This window comes from Colletotrichum truncatum (assembly GCF_014235925.2).
Source record: "Colletotrichum truncatum strain CMES1059 chromosome Unknown Contig_0003, whole genome shotgun sequence".
In the NCBI taxonomy this organism is placed as follows: domain Eukaryota; kingdom Fungi; phylum Ascomycota; class Sordariomycetes; order Glomerellales; family Glomerellaceae; genus Colletotrichum; species Colletotrichum truncatum.
Window position 1 is genome coordinate 4,635,163 of NW_027222400.1, and position 24,933 is coordinate 4,660,095.

The 24,933-nt window shown below is 52.2% G+C and overlaps 6 protein-coding genes across 6 annotated transcripts; 3 read left to right on the forward strand and 3 right to left on the reverse strand.

Moving 5' to 3' along the window:
• Positions 1–1,614: 1,614 nt before the first annotated feature.
• CTRU02_206146 (calcium calmodulin-dependent protein kinase type i) lies at positions 1,615–2,925 on the forward strand (the record flags this gene model as incomplete). The annotated part of the gene is made up of 2 exons (XM_036728677.1): positions 1,615–1,788; positions 1,846–2,925. 2 exons carry the CDS (start codon positions 1,615–1,617, stop codon positions 2,923–2,925), a joined length of 1,254 nt encoding a protein of 417 aa, XP_036579566.1.
• Positions 2,926–4,655: 1,730 nt separating this feature from the next.
• Positions 4,656–5,411, forward strand: CTRU02_206147 (uncharacterized protein; the record flags this gene model as incomplete). Its single annotated transcript, XM_036728676.1, has 1 exon — positions 4,656–5,411. The coding sequence occupies one exon, from the start codon at positions 4,656–4,658 to the stop codon at positions 5,409–5,411; it is 756 nt and encodes a 251-aa protein (XP_036579565.1).
• Positions 5,412–5,453: 42 nt separating this feature from the next.
• CTRU02_206148 (uncharacterized protein) lies at positions 5,454–9,669 on the reverse strand (the record flags this gene model as incomplete). Its single annotated transcript, XM_036728675.1, has 4 exons — positions 5,454–6,346; positions 6,399–7,481; positions 7,534–8,794; positions 8,845–9,669. 4 exons carry the CDS (start codon positions 9,667–9,669, stop codon positions 5,454–5,456), a joined length of 4,062 nt encoding a protein of 1,353 aa, XP_036579564.1.
• A 1,542-nt stretch (positions 9,670–11,211) lies between these two features.
• On the forward strand, positions 11,212–14,587 carry CTRU02_206149 (uncharacterized protein; the record flags this gene model as incomplete). The annotated part of the gene is made up of 4 exons (XM_070204670.1): positions 11,212–11,360; positions 11,602–12,176; positions 12,224–12,281; positions 12,340–14,587. The coding sequence occupies 4 exons, from the start codon at positions 11,212–11,214 to the stop codon at positions 14,585–14,587; spliced, it is 3,030 nt and encodes a 1,009-aa protein (XP_070061774.1).
• Positions 14,588–15,689: 1,102 nt separating this feature from the next.
• On the reverse strand, positions 15,690–17,047 carry CTRU02_206150 (peptidase family M3; the record flags this gene model as incomplete). Its single annotated transcript, XM_036728673.1, has 5 exons — positions 15,690–15,894; positions 16,012–16,209; positions 16,278–16,578; positions 16,663–16,786; positions 16,835–17,047. The coding sequence occupies 5 exons, from the start codon at positions 17,045–17,047 to the stop codon at positions 15,690–15,692; spliced, it is 1,041 nt and encodes a 346-aa protein (XP_036579562.1).
• A 15-nt stretch (positions 17,048–17,062) lies between these two features.
• CTRU02_206151 (metallopeptidase) lies at positions 17,063–18,094 on the reverse strand (the record flags this gene model as incomplete). The annotated part of the gene is made up of 1 exon (XM_036728672.1): positions 17,063–18,094. The coding sequence occupies one exon, from the start codon at positions 18,092–18,094 to the stop codon at positions 17,063–17,065; it is 1,032 nt and encodes a 343-aa protein (XP_036579561.1).
• Positions 18,095–24,933: the final 6,839 nt, after the last annotated feature.

The following is a 24,933-nucleotide window of genomic DNA, read 5'->3' on the forward strand; positions in this document are numbered from 1 at the left end:
GATGGAGTGGGGCAAGGCGTAGCTAAGCTCAGGCGCGGCTGGACGACAAACGAGAGGGGTCAAGTCTGGACCCTGAGTGTTTGACTCAGGTTTGGGGCAGCTGCAGCTGTAAGGAGGCTTGCCCTGAATTTAAGAGCTGGATAATAGTCCTTGCTGTGAGACTTGTTGGAGATCAATCAATCCGCTGGGATGAGGATGATTAGGGAGCAGGCTGCAGGGCCCATGGGCCGGCTCACTTGCATTGCATAGTATGTGGTCGGGGCTGGATCATGCTGTAAGATATGTGTACGAGGAAAATGTAGGAAGCACACCAGCCACAACAGCCATGGTCCTTTTTTGTAGCTTGAGATGCCGAGAAGAATCCTTCAACGTCGTTTCTGTATGTCGAAAGGAAGAGGGAGCCAAGCAGCCGCGAGGTGTTGCTTATAACAGATATTCTTGAGCTGCGGCTGAAAGCTGACTGGAGCATTGCAAAGGGCCCTGGTTGCTTCAAATCCGTCCTTATTACGAGAGGGGAATGGAGAAAGTCACTAGTCACAGGAATGGTGGGGGGTCACCGTGCCCGTGCCGGGAGTGAGGTCGGATGCACCTTTTCGCTGCGACCTACCAGGTTGTAAGACGCCTGGTAGGGTCGGGGCGGACTCTCAGACGGCTGTCAGCATGCAACCTCCACCATATGAATGGGTCACTTTTTGTGATAAATTATCGCAAGACCACGAATGAAAGGGGCAGTTTGGCGGGGAAAGCCCAAGAGGCAATGTGTGGTCAAAATTGCAGTTAGCTGGGGGGCGTTTTCAGTGACTTGTCTCACTCTTGGGGGCTCACTGCGGGACCTCGAGTCCTTTGTGTTTCTATATGGAGCAGGAGCACCACCAGCTGGCGCGCCACTATCTTTGCAGGCTAAGTCCACGGGATTTTTTAGTGCTGCCCGAAAACCCACTTGTTTGTCTGGTTGACTATCCTCCTTATTTTATCGTGTTTCCCACGTTCTCTCACCATCATTCCAATCTAGAACACAGATGCCGACATTGCATTCGCTGCGCATTACGTGCTGGAAGCCTTCAACCGATTGATCTGCGACATACCGTCATAGTGACAGCGCATCAACCCCTTCATCTATCTCTGGTGGTTAATTTTATCCCCTGCCTCAAATTAGCCCCCCGCGAGACCCTCTGAAGGACAAAGTCGACAGGACCAGGGGCTGTCGATCATCAGCCCAACAGCCTAAGCACAGCACAGCACGGCACAGCACGGCACTCCAGCAAAGAGCAAAGCAAACTCCTGCCGTGCCCCCCTCCGTCAGCAGCTATTTGCTTCACGCAAACTTCGACACACTGGTAATACCCTGACCGATTTCGACAGTGAAGCGACCTTCTTTCTGCCTCTTCTGTCACGTTCACAGCTTGTGAACAAAGAATCGATCTACCTTCGCTCTTTCTCAGGTGACTCCAGCGCCGACCTTCGGCCACTGTCTACCCCGCCAACCCTTTGATATCGCGAACTTCGACCGATCTTACCAATCACCACAACCTACCTCGCCCTTAACCGCAGGGCTCCTGGCGGCTTCCTTGCGATTCCGATAAGCTCCTCACTCTCTCGACCCGCGCTGCAACAATGGCCTCCAATGGAGCCGACAAGCCTCAGGTGCAGCCCTGCAGGTACAAGGTCGGCAAGACACTGGGTGCCGGCTCTTACTCCGTCGTCAAGGAGTGCGTCCACATAGACACAGGTCGTTATTATGCCGCGAAAGTCATCAACAAGCGGTTGATGGCCGGCAGAGAACACATGGTGCGCTTTTTCACGGTATTTTTATGGCCTTGTAGCCGGCTGACATGATTTTTGCAGGTCCGGAATGAGATCGCAGTCCTGAAGAAGGTCTCCATGGGCCACCAGAATATCCTGACCCTCGTCGATTATTTCGAGACGATGAACAACCTCTACCTTGTCACTGATCTGGCTCTCGGCGGTGAGCTGTTCGACCGCATTTGCCGAAAAGGCTCCTACTACGAATCCGACGCCGCAGACCTCATTCGAGCTACCCTCTCTGCCGTTGCTTACCTCCACGACCACGGCATCGTGCACCGCGACCTGAAGCCTGAAAACCTCCTATTCCGCACGCCAGAAGATAACGCAGACCTTCTGATCGCCGACTTTGGACTGAGTCGTATTATGGATGAGGAGCAATTTCACGTGCTGACAACAACATGCGGTACCCCTGGCTACATGGCCCCTGAGATTTTCAAGAAGATTGGTCACGGCAAGCCTGTCGACGTCTGGGCCCTTGGTGTCATCACCTACTTCCTTCTCTGCGGCTACACCCCCTTCGACCGCGATAGCGATTTCGAGGAGATGCAGGCCATTCTCAATGCCGACTACAGCTTCACTCCCTTTGATTACTGGCGCGGCGTTTCCGACCACGCCAAGGACTTCATTCGTCGCTGCCTTACCATCGACCCGAACAAGCGTATGACGGCACACGAAGCCCTGCAGCACCCCTTCGTTGCCGGTTACCTTAACGGCGAGGGCGAGGGACAGAACCTGCTGCCGACTGTCAAGAAGAACTTCAACGCCCGTCGGACGTTGCACGCTGCTATTGACACAGTCCGTGCTATCAACAAGCTTCGGGAGGGTCAGAACAACATGATGGACGGCGCCAAGTCCCGTGAGCCCGATCGCGGCGCCGCTGCCTTGAAATCTCCCCCCAACACGAGAAAGGACGATAGTGCCATCAGCTTGGGCAATCATGGCCATAAAGACTCGGGCTATGGCACCCAGCCTGAAGCGGACAGCCAGACCGACGTCGAGATGACGGATGCGGCAGCGACTTTGAGCAGTGTGCCCGAAAGCCTGCGGCCAGGCAGCGAGCAGAACCGAGTAGTTGAGACGAGCAAGGGTCTCTGGAGTGGCCCTGCATTGCGACGATAGTCTCGTTACGATGCAGTACCACGCGTGGAGGCAACCTCTTCTATAGAGGGTGATATGGAAGCCAGGACAATTCATATGAGCGGACTTTGGTTGGCATGTCCTGTTCTTACTGCCCGCCACAAAACCAGTCGCAGCACAGAGGGGGCTAGACGTTTCTCCATGCATATGCGAGGAGGTCGCGCGGCGCAGAGGTCTGACGAAACCACAACAGCATCGATGCTAGCCTCTCGATTCCACATCCTCTCTCTCGGTAGAACCCCTTACCCAGAGAGCAGCACAGCAGGACAGTTGAGGACGGAGAAGGCAACAGGAAAATAAGATACCTTGGGTTGATGTCCGCGGACAGGTTCCGTCATTGGACGACGGGGGGCGAGCGTCTTGCGGCACCCCATTTCTTTACATTTTGACGTTTGGGCGAATTCCTATAGCATATATCAAGAACAGAACTCGGACACGCAGTCCGTCTAATGGAACGACATGAAGACTGCATGTCTGTCTTGAGTGAATGTTTAGTAACGCAGCATTGCTAATGAAGCTTGTGACAGACGATAGAGATGAAGGGTATTGACACATGTCTTGGAGCTGCTCAAACACTTTATTACAAGCATAGGAGCAAGCAAGTCTGAGCTATCTGGTCTATACTGAAACAAGCGACAAGCATCGAATGGTCGTCACAAACGGTGCCGCAGGAATACATTTATCGACACACAACTACCAGATCACCGCGCGTCAGATTATACGAGTGAATGTCTCTATGCCGCTTTCAGCCCTCTAATGGCTCTGACGACAGCATGATGTGAATCGTAATGTATTGAACCTCTTTTTTCCTAGTCCCAATTGTGTATTGTCTTTTGGTTTTGGCCGGGGGATTCGGTCTTGCACTTATGCCTCTGTGGTCGTCCAAGGCGGGAATGACAACCAAATTGCATGTGAAATGCCAGGATAAATGACATTTGTAAGTTGATACGTTGGTCATTAACTTCAAGCATTCCCGGTCGATCATGATTACTAGAGAGTAATCGTTCCCAGTAGCTTTCCTTGTGTAGCAACTAAACTCCACCCTTCTTATACTCTGTACACCAAACTGGGCAACTTGCGCAAGGCTGCTTAGTTTTCCATAGACTTTCAGTCGTCTTTTAGAGACCGATTTACTTACGTCAGCATTCTGGCGTGTGCTAGCCCTGGAAGGGCATTTTGGTGATTCTCATTACGGGTCGATGCAATGCACAGTTGGAAGCAAAAAGCCAGGCAAAACGGGCAGCTTACTATGGAATCCACAAGCTTACAATGGTACGAGCAGAAGAAAGCAACTCCCCACTTAGATGCAGCTCAAACCAAAGCTGCTTACACGGTTTCCTTGGCGTTCATCCCAAGAATTTCAGAGTGATTGACGCTCTAGACGGTAAGTTTTTGTGTTCTCTTTCCGTTGTGGCAAGTTTGGGCGGCTCTGTAATGGAACACAAGCTGAAGCACTGGCATAGCACCACAACTTCAACAGGTTACATCCGTATCACCAGAGCTTGTTTTTGTCAGCCTTCCATAATGAGAACAATTGATCTGAACAAACAGAAGTCCCAGCTCCTTCTCCTTCTAGCAAGGTGGGATGAGTCACGTGATATGCGACCCAAGACGCCAGACGGCTGTTGCCTTGCATTCGCATCTTCGTTCCCTGTTGTTTATTCTCTACTTTGCCTTCTACACTCAATCTGCACGGTAAAGAACTGGCAACAATGGCGAACTTTCAGCCTATTGACAGGGCCATTGCCCAAGGTCCGCAATGCTTACTCGGAGATCCCGAATTTCGACGCCCAGTAAGAGAATGCTTGCAACAGCTCTCCCACCACAATGGAAGTCACAATTATCCTTACTGCTGGGGCTACACCATCTTCCGCACCGTGTACACCCCGGGATCTGATGAGGCATTTGCAAAAGCAATCGAAAGGCTCGGTGTTTACGCCAAGAACTTTGTGGACGACGACATCCTACTCAAGCCTCTGCCGAACAAAAAGGCTAGGGATCCTTTGCCCAATCAAGAACTTTGGAGCCGCTACTACAACGAGGTCGTGGAAGACCCAGAAACGCTAGCTAATGCTGGCATAGAGGAAGTGGGAAAAAGATTTGACGCCTGGGTGAATGAGCACCTTGCCCCAGCCTCCGGAAAGCGTTCCGCGCCCAACGCGCGCTTCTCTCTCTGCCTGATGCTCGACCAGGAGGGCATTGATAGCATTTTGGCCATGCCTGAGGATCCAAAAGTTGGTTTGAAGGGCGATCCGGATCTGTACAGACGTTGGGTCAAAGTTGTTACCGACGAGCAGCGACCTGAAAGCGGCAGGGTGTGGTTTCGAGTGGGAATTCAAGGCAGCTTGTGGTCAATGTGGTTTTCCATGCAGGATCCAGACTTCATGTATGAGGAAGTGGGATGGCTAAATGGGGACGACCAAGTTTACAATTTCTGGGGCCAGATGTATGTTGACTATGAGTACTAAGTTCATGGTGCCGTTGAAGCTATCAAACACAATACCTCATTTCTACAACTCCTCGGTATCCTCCCAGTCGTATGTTGGCCCAGTACAATACGCGCGCCCAAACGCCAGATTGTTTGTGCAATCGATGTACTCGGTCCCCAGTGATGGGTTAACGGCAACAAACAGCGCTATGTTGATCTCCGATGACAGGCAGATGGAGACGCAGCTGTCGCCTTCCTCGGCCACGTGCCATCGTCCACATTTCGTCGTCGTCCCCTGGGCAACTGTAGAGTTGTTGGGAGGGTCCACTGGGAACGACGCGTAGCCTGTGCCGGGATGGGGCGTCACTGTGTCGCCGCCACCACCGGGGCCGCCGTGAGAGTATTCGCCGTTCTGCGGCGCGGCACACAAGAGATTTCCAAAGAAGCCGGTGGCACCAACCAGGTTGCTACAATCATGATACACCCAAGGGTTGAACCTCCGGATGTCGCCCGGCGCTAGCTCATACACGGCCTCAAGACCAGAGCAGGTGTCCTTCTCAGTGTACGAGATGATGGTACCACACGACAGTGGTAAGCAGAGCTTGGTCCCCTCCGGAATGCTCTTGCAACTAAAGATTTGTGTGTTCATGTTGTACAAGGCAACACTAGAGACATTCTTGGAACGGGACACCTGCTCGCATGATTCTCCTCCCTGACCAACGGTGTGCCACTCATCAGATACGCATATGGTTGGCTCCGGGTCAGGCGCGGGGATCACAGACGGAGGAATATCAGTAGAGCCTGACTCCCCGCAAGTCTTGTAAACAAGCTCGAGGTCGCTCTTGTAGTAGTCGTCGTAAATGGAGTACGGACTACTCTGCATAAGCCCAAGGCGGTTGATGTAGCATTCAGAGCACATCTCGGCCTTGGGCATCTCTTCGATGGAGCTGACGGTGGTGAACTCAGCAATCAAGTCTACAAATGTTAGCTCAATCCCATATTGTGTTAGGTTGTTCGAACAGCTCACCATTGCAGTACGCCCCAGTGTTGGGGTCTTTAAGGCACGTCTCGTTGAACCCAGCCCACATGCGCCCTCCATGGAGAGTGGGTAGCGATCCAGAAATGGTGTACCCCTTGCAAGCCGAGTCGACGTTGTCAAACCAGCTCTGCAGCGACTTACCGCAGCCTGCGTCGCAGATCGAGTCGGTCAATGTCTTGTTCTCGAGTGTGCCTCTGTAGGCTGGCTCCTCAAACGTCATCACCCAAAAGTCACACAGGACTTTTGCGCTCAGTGCCGTCTTGCATGTCTCGGACACATTCTGGTTGCGCAGGCCGTTGATGGTGTGGACTTGGAAACCTACGAAATCGCGACGTCCGGTCGTGTCCTCGGATCCCTCGAGCCAAGCTAGGACAGATGACAGGAATCCGTTGACGTTATCTTTGGCAAAGGTAGCCACTCCGCCGTACGGCGTGACCATCTCCAAGATGGCTTTGGTGCAAAGATTATACACCCACAAGTCCGAACTCTCCTGGATCTCGACAGCGCGCTTCTGACAGTCATTTGTCTTGAGACACTCCTGGCTGTAATCGAAGAACCATGAGTAGAGACCAGCGCCGAGGATATACACCGCAGAAGAATCGATGATCCGCAATGCCCACGACGAATAGCAACGCGCGTCGCTGGCACTGCATTCGCTGAAGGTCGGATCATCAGGGAACAAGCCGGTGCGGAAGGGCTGAGGCGCCTTTGGTACCGGCTGGTAATAAGGCGACTCGGTCTGGATCATGCCCATGACGATGTTGGTGGCTCCCGAGATCTGGTACTGATAGAACACGCAGTGCTCCGAGGACGTGGCCCACAACCAGGCTTTCTTGCTCTCAATGAGCATACCTCTGGCGACATAGATGTCGATCTGGTCTCTGGTGGAACGATCGAGGTCATGGTCTGCAACCCAGGCCCATACGTTTTCCAAGTACGCAGTTGACTCGGGCTTCAGGTGCATAAGCATAGACGCGGCCTTGCATTTAGGGTTGACCTGGCCGGTGTTCTTGGGGCAGTTCTCCCTTTGAAGATTGGATCCTATGGCACCTCCAACACGGAAGTGTGAATCTAAACAAGGTTAGCTGACGAATAAACACAGAACACAGATAGAAACACATACCCCACATCCCAACCGAACCCTTGCTCGATTCCTTTGCGTTCCATTCAAGAAGCACTGCGCCGGCTGTAGGGCCGGACACAGTGAACATCATGTCCTGGATCTCAATGATGCCAGGTGGGTCTTGAGGGCGACCAACCTGAACGACTGCGCGTGGCTGTGTCTCGTCCTCAAAATTGGCGCCGGTACCCATGATCTGGGACCACACCTGACCGATGATACGTGAACCCATAGGGACGCGGAGAGTATCCTTGACGATGTAGACGCCAAAGGGGAAGTAAACGACTGATGAAGTGTTGGCAGCACCCGAGAGTATCGAGTTAAGGACGGCAGTATCGTCCGTCTTGCCGTCGCCCTTTGCACCCAATGCTCTAACGTTCATGACTTTGTTGGCGGGAACGTCATAGTATTTGGGTCTGCGGCGGGTAAAGAGGTTGGCTTTCATCTTGTCGTGCTGAACGCCAGTAAGCTCTTGGCTTCGATTCATGGCGGGAATATGTTCGCCGTTGACGAACGTGCCGGCACCCTTCTTGTCTGTCATACGACCGAAACCCCAACTTTCGACGTAAACCTCATTGCCGCCCGCAAGAAGCGTCTTCTTTTGCAGGGAGTCGGTGACTGCCGTCTTCACGTTGAAAAAACCAACGTTCTGAAGGAGGAACGAAGTAGAATTCTCGGCGTGCAGGGACGTAACGATGCCGTTGGGGGTATTGGCAATGATGGTATCCATGAGGATGAGCGAGCCCAAACTCTGGCCAGTGCTGTGTTCACCACCGGCACCGCCTGTAACTACCAAGCCATTCTCGCAGCCTTCGATGACGAAGTCTTGCATTGTCCAGGCCCAGTCCCAGTGGACCTGCAGGGCGGACTTGCAGTTAACGAAAACAAGGTGGCTTGTCGTGAATTGCTGGTTGCCAAAGTAGGCGCCAAAGTTGCCGCCCACGAAGGTCAGGTCAGCCAAGAAGCCGCCCGAGCCGTTCTCCATGTAGATGCCTTGCTGAGTGCTGTGGGGGACCTCTGAGTTGTAAAGCATGTAAAACTCAATGTTCTCCAAGGAACTCGCTTGTGCAACTTGCCAATGAATGGCACAAACGTAAGCATAGGGATCCGTGAGACGGATGTCGATTTTGAAGTTCTTGATGCTCCGGAGGAAATTGGCAGTGTTGAGGTACCAACCGACATTGTCGTCAATGTACTTGTTGGATGTGAACACGCCGAGGCCTACAAAGCTGGAGGCCGCCATAATCGTGGGTACATTGGTTGGCTATAGTATGTTAGCAACAGCTCTCATTTCCTATGGGACAAAACACTTACATCGCCCAAGAACTGGGTGTTGTAATACTGGATGATGGAGCCGCTAACGAGATATGTTCCGGGTGGGAAGTAAACGACGGCTGGAGCAATGGTGCTGGTTTTGCATTGCTCACCGCAGCGAGCACCATCGGAAATGGCCTTGTTGATAGCTGCGGTGTCATCAGTCTTTCCGTCGCCTTTGGCCCCAAAGTCCTTGACATTACGCCAGACTTTGTAACCAGCGGGCGAAAAGGGACTCTGGCCTGGATGACTCTGATCATCAATCATCCAGTAACCAGACGCACGCTTCTCTTGGTTTTTGCCAGCATAGGTTGACAAACGCCCTTCAGGAGCCTGAAGCTCGTCTGGGGTGTTGGTGTCATTGAGAAACTCAGGGTGGTACTTCTTGCGGATCTTAGCTGCGACATCCTCGTGGTCACCCTCGGGTTCTTGAGGAGTAGACTCAGCCACAGCAGCGGCTGCTTCAGCAAGCTCCTTGGGGATACGGTAGCTGCCGGAGACGGTTGAGTTTTTCTCATCCCGGCGCCATCCGCGAGCGGAAAGCGATTTGGGATCAACTGTATAGTCGAGCAGCGCCGCAGGCTTGTTCTCCTCTACGGGATCTTCATTCTCATTCTTATTGAAAACAGGGTTCTCGACGCGGCCCTTGTTTACCACGGCAAGGACTTTCAGAGCCTGTTGAACGAGCGCTTGGGCGTCTGTGGAAGTGCCATTGATGAGGCGTGTGTTATTGCTGGCAGCAGAAATGGTGGTAGAGAACGAAAGAAGGAGTGTAAGGACAAAAAGAAAGAGAGGCATCTGCGGCCCAGGCATGAGTGGACGCATGGTGAAGTAGAGAAAAGAGCGGCGCTGACTTGAGGAGCAGTCAGGAAAGCGAGAGAGGAAGGGGGCTCCTAAGGTTCATGACGGCCAGTATAAGTGATGAGGGACAAGATGAGTTCTGTCTCTCGCTCTGCTACTGACCAGATACCTCTTGCAAGAACCAATACCTCTTTGCCCACCCCATTCTGCGTTAATTTGTCACGGACTTGTAGCCAAGCCGGACGCGGCTCGGTCATCCTTCGAAACTCATGTACCGGTACGGGCCAGGCAGCTGACGACGGGATTTCTTATCCGCCACTGACGATAATCGGGCTTTCGTACAACAGTAGTTAAGGTTACATCTAGGGCGAAGTATAGTGTAAGCTTAATCTCACATACATCAATAGTCCTCCCTTAGCTCAACAGGTCCTAACCCCTGTTGTTAAACCCTGTTATCGGCCGACTTGAGAATGTAGTAGCCAACCAAGGCTTCTCAGTCGCATGCAGGAACAGTCCATTGGACTGGGATACATATTCTTCATGGCGCCACAACCGCGAAACTAAGTGTTAAGTCTCAAGGGTTACCATTTGCCGACGCCAATAACGGCTTTTCAGATGTTATCCAACGGTGTCCTTGACGCCTCCGATGCAGACACTGATTAGATAGACAAGGCCTCGTTTATCTACTATTTTTCCGAAAGACCTCAATATGTGAGGCCTTTGGTACCGCTATTCAAAGGCTCTCAGGTCATTGAGGAGTCCTGAGACATTTGTAGATCGTTGTAGACCACTAGAAACAGAAGCAACTTAGAGTCATCGGGAAGTGGATTGCAGTTCCGAAGGATCCGTACTTTCTTCTATCTCATCAGTGTAAAACGGAGTCTATTTTCTCACTGCTCCCTTAATCTAACCCCCATCTTTGGGTAGTTGACCCCGATATGTGCAGTTCCATTGGAGTGCTGCATCACTTGGCCGTAAGCTGACCAGCCTTAGTTCAACAAGGGAGGCCTTGTAGCCTTTTCCTTACCTTAAAATTCGGGTTCATGATCAGGGTGTTCTGATTATAAGGCTAGTAGGAAGTAACTGCTTGCCTATTCTGGCACAATGATAAGCGGGATCTACCCGCCCGAAGAAACACTCTAGAAGCGGCGTCTTGGCCCGAGGCGGATAGGGTCCATCGTCCCTTATGCCAAGACGGCCCCTGCGTTATGCAGTGTGCTACAGGCAACCAACTTCGCATTTCGTCTCACTAGTGCCCTCAGGATCAAAATTACAGCACATTGTTGCACAAAAGTTCCTTTTGAAAGTTGTAAGTATCAGAACCTCTCGGAGAACCCTTCAACTAGAAGCGTCTTGGCGAAGATGATTTCTCGCAAAGGAGGATCAGGCTACGCGGCAATTATCCCGTCTTGGACCGCCGCAAGATGAGAACTATGGACAACTCGAAGAGTAACACTGAGGTCTCTAAAGACCTGTTAGATCTTTGATAATGATCAGAGGATCCCCCCATCGATTGACACTCTCCGTCAAGCCTTCATTGCCATCCGTCACTCTTTTGCCTTCACCATGAGGGTTTTCAACAGCGTCCTAGGACGTTGCGTCCTTCTCTTGATTTCCTTTGTCTTACTAGTCAACATTGTTCATGCTCAAGAGCCAGAGTGTAGTGAGAGTATCCCCTGCAAGGCTGGTTGCTGTTCGAAATTTGGGTTCTGTGGATATGGCAAAGACTGTAAGTCCAGCCCTGCTCTCAGCGTTATTCATATTCTAACTAGCAAGATTGCCATAAGGATGTTTGTCTCAACAACTGTGATCGCCTTGCAGAGTGCGATCCCGGTGGTTTCGGCAAGGAGTTTGTCGAAAAGACAAAGTGCCCTCTCAACATTTGCTGTTCGAAGCATGGCTTCTGTGGTTACACGGAAGAGTATGGGTCCCTGAGCCTTCTTTCATCGAAGCCACTAACAACTCTAGGTTCTGCGGCAACAAGAAGGTCACTCCTCCTAGCTGCACAAGCCACACCTTGAAGCGTGTAGTCGGCTACTACGAAGGCTGGGCTGCCAGACGTCCATGCAACGCCTTCATGCCCGAGCAGATTCCCAGGGGTGTTTACACTCATATCAACTTCGCCTTCGCCACTATTGACCCTAACACCTTTGAGGTTCGACCTGCTTCATCTGCAGATGCCAAACTATACAAACGTTTGACATCTTTGAAGTTGATCGACCCTGATCTTAAGGTTCTCATTGCCATTGGAGGATGGACCTTCAACGATCCCGGCCCAACGGCCACAACGTTCTCTGACATTGCTCGGTCAGAGTCTGCGCAGAAGGCTTTTATTAAGTCCCTTGTCAGTATGATGTCGACATATGACTTTGACGGTGTCGACCTTGACTGGGAGTACCCTGTGGCGAAGGACCGTAGCGGTCGCGATGAAGATTTTGAGAACTTTCCCAAGTTCTTGGCCAACCTCAAGAAGTCCCTCAAGGCTACTGGCGGCCGAGATGAAGTATCTTTGACATTACCGGCATCACTTTGTAAGTATGAGTCTGGTGAAAAGCAGATAATTACTTACACCATTCAGGGTACCTACAGCACTTTGACATTGTCGCGCTTCAGAAGCATGTTGACTTTTTCAATATGTAAGTTTACCCCTGATATAAAATTTTCAGTAATAGAAATAGTTGCTGACCAGTTCAGTATGAGTTATGATCTCCACGGCACGTGGGACAAGACTAACAAATGGGTTGGTCCATACCTCAACGCGCATACCAACTTGACCGAGATTAAGGAAGCCATGAACCTCCTCTGGCGCAACAACATCGACCCAGACAAGGTCGTCCTCGGTACTGGCTTCTACGGCCGTGCCTTCACTGCCACCAGCCCCAACTGTCTCACCCCTGGCTGCACCTATGAGTCTGGTGCTCCTCGTCAGCCATGCAGTAACGAGATCAGTGTCATGCTTCAGTCTGAGATTATGGACGTCATCAAGAGAACCGGTAACAAGCCTGTTCTAAACAAAGAGGCTGCCGTCAAGATTCTTACCTTTGACAGTAACCAGTGGGTTGCGTACGACGATGAAGACACGTTCAAGCTGAAGGCAGATTTTGCTCGAGAGCAGTGCCTAAGCGGTATCATGGTCTGGGCTATTTCTGGAGACGTGGAAGATGGAAAATACTCCAAAGAGATTGGACTGGCGGCTGCGCGTAAGTTCATGTCGTTGCCTGGGATGTTTTACGAACTCCCTGAAGACGACGGCCTCATCACGACCATCACAAAGCATCCACAGTGTAAGTGGACAAACTGCGGAGAAATGTGCCCCTCGAACTGGATCCGCATGACACGCAATGATAAAGAGGCTCGCAAAAACGAGTACATGGTCGATGGCTCATACTGCTCGGAGGGAGTTCACGAACTCTGCTGTCCTCCGGAGGGCGACCTCCCTACGTGCGGATGGTACCAACACAACAATGGCAAATGCGATTCGACCTGTCCCGATGGGACACTGGAGGTTGGCTCGCTCAGTACCCATTGCAACAACTCAAAATACCAAGCCGCCTGCTGCACTCACAAAGGCAAAAGCATGGATCTCTACAACCAATGCAGTTGGACTGAAGCTCCCATGTGCATGCTGGGCCAGTGCAGCAGCGACACCGAGGAGGTCGCTCGCTCGCCAACCGGCAGCGGCAAAGCCGTATGTAACGTCGAACGATATGATTGGGAAGCAGTCAAGGTCCAGGAACGCAAGTATTGTTGCAAGCAGGAAACCGAGAAGAAATGGGACGACTGTCAGTGGTATGACAATCTCGGTCCTGGAAAGGATGACGAGTACTACTGCCGCAGTGGATGCCCGAGTGATCGCGTCAGAGTTGCTATGGATGGCCACTGGAACAAGGACAACACCTTCTTCTGTCAGCGTGGTGCGAGATCCAAATGCTGTATTCCCAAGCACTCGACCATCACCAAGAGAGAATCGTCGCAGGATTCGGTGCTACGTGATGCATTGGAGTCCTTCCTGGAAGAGCCAGTGTGCTCTGAAAATGGTGGCGGTTTCACCTTCACTGCCTTGAGCAACTTACCGGCGGCCAACATTTCCGAGCCTGAATCGAAATCCGAACCCCAGGTCAACAAGAGAGAAGCACATGTTCATGCGCATACTCATGGCTACACACTCAGTATGCATTATCGTCGTCATGGGTACAATGACGGCGGTAAGAAACTTGATGAAACGTCCAAAGACCTACAAACCCGTCAAAACAGCTGGGGCAGTTTCCAACAGGACGAGATCAAGGACCTGGTTTTCCTCCTCTTACTAAAAACTGCCACAAGTAATCAGAGAGCCATATGGAATGATCTTGTACCCAGGACATATTCTAACCTTAAGTGGGAAAACGTTCAAGCTTGGATTGATCGCGTAAAGGCGATCAGCAAGTACGGTTACGACCAACTGGCTTATCTGATCACCTGTCATATGCCAGACTTTGACGCTTGGGTTGGAGGCAAATCGGAGCATGACTGTGAATGCGATACCATATCTTGCTGTCCCGGTGGAGGTGACTTCTGCGCGAGTGAGGACTCGGATGTGGACTTGGATACCGACACCGGTACCTCCCTGGCCGTCGCAGACTTTGCTGATGATGACGACTTTTCGTTAATGGCAAACCCTCGTCCAGGTGAGCCAAGAAAGTACAGAATCTACTTTCCTGACGGTACATACATTGAGATTGAAAGCGAGCCTGTTCGTACCCCCCATGATTTCCCTGGCTGGAGTCCGCAGCTTACCTCTTTTCGCAGTACTATCCTTCGACACATAGTTTCTGGCACGCAAACCACCCAATCTGGAACAATGTTCACTTGTATCCCGAGAAGGACTGTATCGAGGTTATGCCACGCATTGTCAACTACCAGAAAGGAAAGGGCGGTATTCACCGTAAGTTCATTCGTATAACTTTCGTCAGTGTGTCATTAACAGTCTGTAGTCGAGCACATTGTTGAGATGAATACCCTTACGCGCTTCTTCACCCACGCGCTAGCTCGCACTTTGCCGTCTGGAGGTACAATGAGAACCGCTAGAATCAGCGAGAGTCTCGTGCGTCGGACTCTTCAGGGGCGATATGGGGTCACGCAGCCCCCGATGGCCGGAGGCGTATACTCTGACAACCCCATCCAAAGGCTTTACAATGCTCTTGGTAGCCAACTTAACAACCAGTATATGGTTTTCGCCGGAGCGGGTTTGAACTTTGTCAAGTCAGCAGTGAGTATTCATGATCCGGAATGAGTGTGCCAAAATTGCTGACTTTTAATGGCAAGCTCTGGAGACAAAGCACCTCGGGCAGAGGCTTCGGTACCCAATGGATGACTGAAACCAACATGAACAATGACATGCAGAACATCAACAACTACGAGGTTTTCATCACGCGCCTCCGCGATGTAAGTACCGGAATTGATATCGTACAGCAGGCGCTAACAAAACACAGCCCATCATCGCCATCAACTACCTCCGCGACCCAACCGTCTGGGGCAACCTCATCGCGATGGTCGACGAAGTACGTAATGAGCTGGAGCGGCTCCAGGCTCTCCATCACGCGCAGACCAACATCAACGATGATCTCGTCGGTGCTTGGGACGAGTTTATTCGCGACTTGCTGCAGTCCACCGTAAGGACCGCGCAGAACTTCGTGCGGACCTGGGTTACCAACGCGAGAAACCATTACCGGGACCAGAACAGCGAGGACGTGATTAACCTCTTGGCAAGGATAAGCACCTTGTTGAGATATGCGCTCGAATTGGAGCTGCCTTACGATGAGCTGCCACAATGATCTCACGTAGTTCTCACTCGTGTAATCCCAAAACTATTTAATTACTTTTGATGGACAATAAGAAATATCATTTGCTGGGAACAGGCACATTGTCTCTTCTTCTTAATCTCGTGAGAAACATCGGTGCATATGGCCGAACAATGACTTTCTCTCACGTAAGAACGGCTTCCTACTACCCACTCGAGGATGTTTCCTGGATAGCCTCTGGCACACTGAAACGACTGAATAGCTTTAATGTTTTTCCTTCGTCTGTCCAAGGCTTCTCAAAAGCGCGTCCGGTCCTGGCTCATGGCCGAGAAAGTCAGTCATAATGTCCATCTCAGCCTTGCTGCCGCCGTATTCCAGGATTCCTCGACGATAGCGCTCCCATGCCTCGGGGTTGCGGGGGTCCTTTGCAAAGGTTGACTCGAAAAATTCGGCTGCAAAAGCCTGGGCACTGTCGACACTGTTAGTTCAGCTCAAGAATCCATGTCATGGAAGCCGAGGGCTATTTATGAAGAACGAACCGGTCGAGGGTTCAAGTTCGACGAGAGAAGGTCTAACGGAGACGTACCTTAGGTACGAGTAATACCCTGCGTCATAGAGGCTAATGAGATGGTTTGATTGAACGTGTCCAAAACCCCTCTTGTCAGGGTTCGCTCTCAGCGTGAGGGAGTCCTGCAGGTTGTTGAAAAGCTCGATCTCGTCCAGGTCCCTCAGTGCGGCGGTGGACTCTTGATTGTTTACGGTGAAGTCGAATGTCGCAAAAACCCTTCCCACAGTCAATCCCAACATCCAGCAGCCAGTTACAGGGAAAGGGGGAAGTTGGGAGAGACTCACAGCTGTCTCAGGAACCACAGAGATCGATTTAGATCACGGCTTTCTACCAACTTCTCGAGAAGCTCCTGTGGGATCTTTTCTGGGGGGAGTTCGGCGTCGCCATGGTCTTCCCTCCATTTCGCCAGGTAAGCCGGGTCAACTCGCGCATAATGCCGGCCCATCTTTGCCAGCTCCTGCGGTAACCAGCACCAGTATTCGAGCATCGTGCTCGGTGCCTCGCCAAAATCGGGTTTCACACGCGTGCCGTGGAAGCGAGTGTACTTGGTGCGGCAAACAAGGTCGTGGAGGCCATGGCCCAGTTCTGCCCCATCGTCAGTCTGAGGATTCAGGGGGGAGTAGTACTCGGGAGAGCATGATGATGCAGAGAGCTTATGGGGCGGCTTACCATGGAACAAAGTAACGACCTCGCGGTGCTTTAGGAGCGCGCAGGACGCGGCTGTCGGAGGCTGAAAGGCGCACATGAGGATTGTAGCGGGGTACACTCTTGTCCCATCATCTTTGACGTAGCCCTGCTCAAGATCAGCATTTGCACCCTCTCAGATTCGCTGGAGACTCACGCATTGCAAGTTGACATTGCAGTTTCCACGATACTTACCTTCCCTCCAAAGAACATCTGTGTACAAATATCCCACAAACTCACCCTTTCTCTCTCCCCTTCCCTCCCACACCCCCCACGCCTCAACATCCGGAGCCCAAAGCTTCCCCTCCAAGTCCTGCGGTGGTACAGGCACGAATTCAAGCCCAAGGAACTCGTTGAAAAGACCCAGCATGGCCGATAGCGTGTGCTATTGAGGAAAATACTCTGATATCAACACCTGGTCAACATTTGCCTCTTCCTCTAGGATACGGGTATAGTAGGTGTAATCCCAGGGTAGAATCTTCGTCTTCTCCATATCTGTACTGAGATGGCTGCTTTTCTTTTCCTGGAGCCTCTTGATCTCCTTCTTCCCCTGCGGGAACAAATCCTCACACATCCGTCGGAGGAAATTCTCAACCCATTCCGTAGACGGGGCAGTCCTCTGCTCAATGCGAAAGTCGGCGTGATTCTTATACCCCAACAACCTCGCGTTTTCGTCGCGGAGGATGAGCATCTCTTTATAAACAGGGACGTTCTCCTCCAGGCGATTGTCGTAGGCAACGTACATCCTCCTTCTCGTCTCAGGATCGTGAGCATATCGTAGAATAGCATCGTAACTCGCCCTTTCCAGCGGTATGAACCTCATTCCGTCTGCATCCACCTTCCATCTCTCCATTTTCAGCGCCGGAACGCCCTCCAAGTCCTCCTGCCGAAACTGCAGTCCACCGCCACCTTTACTCAAATTCTTGTGAAACTCCCTCTTCAACTCCTCGATCCTCTCCCGTCTTCCGAGATACGTCTTGATCCCCTCCTCACTGAGCACTCCATGCCCAGCACGCCGATACTCCAACCACATGTCCTCCAACACTTTCCTACTCTCGTAGTCCAACTCCTCGCCCTTATCCTTCACGGCCTGAATAAGCTTATACATATCTTTCATCTCTAATCTCTCAGCACTAGCTGAACCCCAGAGACTCTGTGCCTCCTCCACGGCCTTCTGAGTCTCCTTGTCGGGACCGGAGTAGCGGAGCATGCCGTACACCCCCGTCTCACCCTGCGTCCTGTCATCGACTGCCTGGATTGGGCCGACGACGTTGGAAAAGCAGGCGTCGGAGGGGGTGATGGTCTTTGCTACGTTTTCGCGAATGGAGTTTTGCTCTGATAATAAACGCTTGACCGCCGGCACAATCTCGTCCGCGCTGAGCATAGACTGAAGAGGTTGGGGCGGTTTGCGGGCCATTTTGTCGTTGTTTATCCTCAATCCCACGGAAGTTTCGCCTGGTGTGATGAATTGACTATGATTGTGTTCTATTCCGAACAAAATCTCACAGATGTAGACCCTTTATACGTCCTTACATTTTCAATCATCAGCCATTCATTTTCACCACTCCCAACAAACACTTTCCTCATCAGGCAGGTCATTCTCCCGTACCTGGTCCCAACGACGACGACATTCAGCATGATTACCACCTCACCTGGTTTCATCCCTCCCATTTACAGAAAAAAGCCGCATCACGAGGTGCCATCGCCAAGTGCTCTACTCCACAGTTCGCGACTGCGCCGTAAACCCGCCTCTCCGGCCCCGCTCGGCGTCGGACCCGGCACGGCAATCGTCAGTCTCAACCCCACTACGGCGCCGGTGATTGGCCTCCCGGATATAGTCACGCGTGTGTCCTCCTGCAGCAGCAGGCGCCCGCCGAGGAGGAAACAGGGGGGGCGACATTACCAAAGATCCTGATCTCGCATGAACCCATCATGGCCGAGGAAGACTCACTGTTTACCTTTGGGCTCGCGCTTGGCAGGATTGGCCACAGCGAAGCATGAACGTCGTGGCAGGTCACGGACGGTGGCGTGGATTTATGCGTTATAGATTGCTTGTCTGGGGGGGAAGGGGGGGGGATTTCCGATCTTTCTGGAGACTGGAATTTTGATGTTCTCGGCAACTCAAGGTCAAGATTAAGGCATCAAAAATGTTAAACCTCACGAGTATCTGTCGAAGCAGTGGCCCGTTGTGCAAGCTGTTCTTGCCTCGGTGCTTCATCTTGGCCTCCCAGCTTTAACTTGCCCTGAAAGTCTCGTCAACAAAGCATCTTCAACTACTTCTCCGTCAACATGCGACCCGCCAGGAGCTTCAGACAACAGCAAGATTGCATAAGCATAACACAGCACCAAAACGACAGTCTTGGCGGGATGCTCCGACCACGACGTCCCGCCCGCCAAACAAGCTACAGCTATTCAAGCTCAAGAAGGCAAACAGCTCAGCTCAAGCTAAGCTAAGCTCAGATTCACAACAGAAGGATGGCCCATTTAAGCTTTTTTCCGGAAATCGACATCTCAACCTCCATGTTTTGCCCCTTATCCCGCTACGGCCACGGCTCCCCGGACGCCCTCCCCGACGAGACACACCGGCCATATGGCACGCAGAGCTCCATCTACCTTTTGCTAGCCGTTGGAGAGAAACATCAAAGCAGTTCATGCCATCTCCGTGTAGCCGACTGGGCAGTTCAAAGCTTCCTTCCTCTGAATGTAGGCTTTCTCTCCGCCGCCGCCCGCGGATCTCCCCCAACGAGAATGCCAGCGGCCCAGCGCGTATTATGCGATAGCCGTCCTCTCGTCAGCGTGCCGGTACTTCGTCTCAACTCCAGCATTGGCGCCAAGCCGTCCAAGGCGCCAAGCGAGGAGGTCAAAAGCGTAAGTGGTCGCAATAAGCTTCGGTTGCAGTCTGTTCTCCAAGGAGCTCCTTGAAAATGCGGACATGCAGATCATCGATTCCCATCTGTGGGATATCGCAGCATTTCAGATATATACTATGCAGAGCCGATCATGAGGCCGTGATAGGGATGTGTGAAAAGTAAGATGCTTCTCACAAGTGGACGAACCGAACCCACCCATCTCGAGAACACGGAGTCCAGATCACATCAAAAGCAAGCTTAAAATAGACGCACGACGATAGGCTGTCCAAGAAAGACAAATTATTCCGAAGTATACAAACTCCAAAACTATATCTCTAGTTGACCACGAGGGGCAAAAAACAAAAAACAAAACAGATGTCGACCACGCACCGAGACAAGTAGCGGTGGCACAGACGAAACACCGACTTCTACATAGAGTTGTCATGCGCGATGTGTCTGCCACACCGGTCAAGGATGTGCGTCCCCTCAGAAGGTGGGAAGCTCATGGGAGTGGTGATCGACAGGTGTTCAGCTCGGGCGCCCTCTGAGAGGACAGAAACAAAAGCTGGTCGGATGCTCCCGTTTGGGGGGCCCTTTGAAACACTTTGGTCCCAAGTCAGCCAGCAACCACCACAGAAAGGAGGGGGTGGAGGCGGCGACATGGAAGTATTGCGTTGTTCCGGCTGCCAAGACTGATGAATGCCGTCTTTCTGCATCCTGTAAACCTTCCTGTAAGGTTGAATCGGTCACTCAGTCAGCAAGGTCCCCGTCGCGGATACCCACCCATCTTCTGTAAGGAGCTTGGCGGTTGACTCGGCACAACAGGGACAACTGATTGTTCAGAATGGATCGCCTTTTTTTTTTTTTCCGTTAAACAATTTTTGATTTGTGTCCGGCCGGCGTCAACAGGAGATAAGCCCGCCTTCGCTGGGTAACCCCGTCGGTGCCGTCTAACACCGAATGCCGGCGCGGTGACCGGTGGGAGCAACAGGTGGTACACTTCTCACTAGGAACGAACGGGCGGCTGTATCGGAAATAAGGTGGTTGCGGGACCTCGGACGATTCCCATCTGGTCTCGTTGAAGCCCGTTGAACCATAGTCCCAGACGGGGTTGATCCCATGATGCGGTGAACCATCGTTCCTCCTCCCATCCTTGCCCGTGTCTCTGTCTGTCTAGCAGGGCACATGCCAGGCGAGACAGACACTACTGTGGCACACTATGCAGAGAGGGCTGTCACAGCGTTATGCGCATAGAGACGGTGAGAGCCGCCTAGGAAGAGACATCCGACATGTGGTTTTGGTTATAGGAGCCACGTTGGTACGAAATTCATGCCCGTAATCAAGTAAACTCTGAGGGGCCGTCAGCATGAGATTTTACTTGTAGTGGGTTTCCCCCCCAAAACGGTATGCATTAGGATGTCAGATTTACAACACGACATCTCGCGTGCGCTGACAGAGGGAACGTGCGGAATGCATAGATAGCGTGAGGCGACTGTAGCGAAATAGCCGCCTTTTGCACCATCAGGCACTGGAACCAGGACTCAAAACCGGGCACTAGCACAAGGAGGGGGGGGTTGACCAAATTTCTAGGCAGTCTAGACTAAGACGGCGATCGTTGAGGTGTAAGCTTATTCTCACCGACTTTGAGGGTCTCATGGAATTCCTTTGGGTAGTCCAATCGATGTGCCAATAGCGGCTGCGGTATCACGGAGTTGACAACGGCCTTGGCACCCGGATCGCTCGGAGGTCGTGCGCTCCGACAGCTGGGGTTGCCCTTTTTGCTCTGCTCTGTTGATCCAAGACAGGGGGGCTTGCCCAGACCAACTGGTCCCAAAGGAGGCTCCAACTTTTTTCCCTTCCATTTTCCTCCCATTTTTTTTTGCCAGGGGCGGGCCCGAGACATCGATGGTAAATGGATAGATTCCAGAGAATGGAGGAATCTCATTTCGGGGAACCACGCCAACCCAGGTCCCGCTCCCAAGATTCCGAGGTGGAAAATGGGGCGCCGGGAAGAGGAGGACAGAGTGGAAGATATCCGCACTAGGCATGTCAGAGTCGTTCCATCAAATTTCGATTTTGCAAGCTCACAATCTCGATTGCTGGCGCAAGTCCCTCTGGGCGAAGTGGGAACCAGGTATCCAGAAATCCAGGCTGCTATTCACAGGGGGTTGATTCCCGAGCCTCATCCATCAATCCATTTCTTTGCCGAGGGGCTTCATTTGCTCCTGGGTTGGCACGTTTGCTCAGATCAGTGGAGACGGTGCACGCGCACACGGCACGATACGACGCACGACACTGGGTAAAGGGCCTAGCTACTGCTGCTGTGGTATGGTCGTTGCTGCAAACACTACCCGCAAGGCCCCTTGCCAACAACCTCCTGTGGTTACGCGGGTACGTGGAAGCGTGACTGGCTGCCGTATTGAGTGCGTATTGGTTGGTTGTTGCACAAGAAAAAGGTGTCAAGCTGCCAAGGACACCAACTGCGCTGGAGCCCCTTGTGACGATAAGTGCTACCGCTAGTATCATGCCCTTCAGCTGGCCTGGTACAGGCGACCTGCTCTGGGTGGTTCAAGTGGTGAGACAAGGTAACACGGTGACGGGCAGGATCTGCAGCCATGTGAGATGTATTTAGGTTTTGAACCTTTGGCGTGGAATAGATTCAATCCAACCACCAGACGACCCCAGGTGCCATTTGCAGACAGCTTGTAGTGTGGGGACTCCCCGCGACAGGTAACTCAAACTTGTCAGGTCGGCCAACACGGACATCGAGAGAGTTTCTAGTACGTGAATCCCGCTGCGAAAGTAGACTTTAAGTTGGGCGGCCACCTAAAAAAACTCTCTCCCATCTCTAGTCTCATTCGAGGTCGCCGGTCGGGAGATGGATGATCCATGGGTGCTTACCTTGGCTGATAGATACGTCCCAGGGAAGGACAGTACATAGTAGTAGGTGTCATGTAGTGGCGGCGTGTGAATGGTTGCTAGCCAGCGACTACAGCGCACGCGGCGAGAGGCGTCGAGAGAGAATCCCTGATTTGTGTGGCTTGCAGCGATGCCAAGATCTAAAACCAGGGAGAAGATTCTGTGGCGGACATCTAGTCTTCGGGCTCGGGATCAGCAAAGTCCGCGAGCTCATAAGGCGACAAAAATGCTCACAAATCAACACCCTGTAGCTTCTGCAAGCATTCTGCACCCGCCCACCGGTCGGTCGGCTGACTTGCTGTGTAAGCATTTCGCCAAACTCCGACCGGCCAAGTCGTGTGTGAGTGTTGCACGTATGACTGAGTTGGTAACCATCGCAACCACATCCCTCCTCATGCTTACCATATTATCTCCGCGTACTGACTGAGTCGGGCTAGTCGGCCCAAGCTCAGCGGCTGCATCTTACTAGTACGGAGAGGAGAGGGTGGGAAGGCGTGCTTTTGTTTCGCATCCAGCACATGTTCCACGCATAGGATGAAGGCTGCTTCAATTGGCAGAAATGCATGTTAGCGGGGAGACGACCCCTAAACAGGGGCCTTTGGCATTGGCGCAAGATGCAAAGACGTGATGCGAGCAATGTACGAAATCGCGAGTTTTGAGTTTTAAATTTGGTCGCGCGCGAGTTTAGGATATCTCATTCAGGCGAGGTGTGTGTGACTGGGGAGGGTGACATTTGGGGGCTGCTTCAGCGTTCAATGAAGGATTAGTCTGGTCTCGAATAAGCACATTTGCTACTCCTGTCGAGGCTGCAGGACTTCAGGCGCGGAGCGTTTCGCTGCAGGAAACCCTTCTTGTTGCATGGTACAAATGAGCCTTATCCGATGCAATCCAGTCCAATCAAGACAAAAGAATCGTCCAGTCAGCAACGGCCATGGCTGTCCGTGTACATGTATCGTCCTCGGTGTTGCGACCTTTGACCATTGAGAGTGTTCAAAAGGATCTTTGACCGTTGCAGCTGGCTGAGATGCCGAGCTTGGAATACCCGCGTATATGCACCTCGCGTAACGCAAAAAGCGAGCAGATTGGATTGACCAACCGTAACAAGCTGCGGGAAACGGAAAACGGAGCTTGGTTCTTGGCCGATACCGACAAGAGCGGAGAGCGGTGTCCTTCGTAGTTGGGCGGAGAGCGGTCGCGCGGGAAACAACTGGACCCCGGAATTTAGCGAAGAAAAAAAGAATCGTACTAAAAATTTTCTTCCGCAAGCGGGACAATGAGGGAGAAGAAAAAAGCAATTGATTGAAAATTAGCTGGAAAATTTATGACGACAGTGGAGACCTCAACATGCGATTTGAGAGGTTGAAAGATGATATGGTTGGCCCCTAGGCGAGGTTGGGGCCAGGAACAGCATCCACTTTGTGGGGCATAGGGAAAGAACAGAAAAAAAAGGATGAAGTCAACAGCAGCCCAGAGTTTGTGGGCCTGGAAGGGCTCGCCCGAGGCGGACGGAGTACCGGTACCTCTGACACCGAGCCATCCGAGTATTACATACGCTATCTCGGGAAGGACCTGGGGCCTCTCTCGTTTTGCTCGCATTCACTGGCGGGCCTGTGTTTGTGGGCGGACACTCGGACAGTTGCTACGCTTGCGACTGGCTCTGCTTTGCACAATAGGCGCTAAGACAAAGAGTCGTCGTCACCGAACGGAGCAATCCCAGTCATTTTGCATCTCCATTTGGGCTCCCTCTCGAAGGGCACCCTGGTTTGCATTCTGGTCTGGCGGTAAAGGGAAGGTGACGAGAAGTGCCTGTTGGTGAAAAAACTAGACGGATTTTTTTTTGCATCGCAATCTGCCCTGTTGCCCAAGTTGAGATGGCATCCTCGTCGCGCTTGTTGAGACACCAAGGGTGATGCCACCTTGAAAAGCGTCGATGATGCTAGCAGACCGCGTGAGAGGGGACGCTGATATGTTCATTACCTTTTCTCTCATTTCTTACTTTGTAAGCTCCGCCCTTTTTTTTTTTTTTTTTTTCCTTGTTGTTCCTGCTCCCTTTTTCCGCGGTGACAATGGATCGGAGCGGAACCCACCAAGCTCACAGGCCTGCCTGCAATTGAGCCTCGGTGCCGCAACGGGGGACGATCGATTAGATAAGTGTACCGGCATTGCAGCACTGGCGTTGGCGTTGGTTGGGTATGGTTTCGCAGGGCGGTTAGATTTGGGACGATTTCAAGCCACTGACTGCAAGCCCCAATCTTGACAGCGACGGTCTCTGACGCTTCTCGTCAGGCCACATATTACGTGGTAGGGTATACTAAGACGGACTGCCCGACCATGGGTCTAATGACTCCACGATGGCGCTCCAGCACTTACCCAATGACTCTCTTTGTTTGCACTGTCGATGAGGGACCGAGACCGAGATTCGCGTCCACAGTCACAAGCGTCTGCAATTCCCGAATGTTTCCATGATCACCCGCTACTGGCGTAGTAC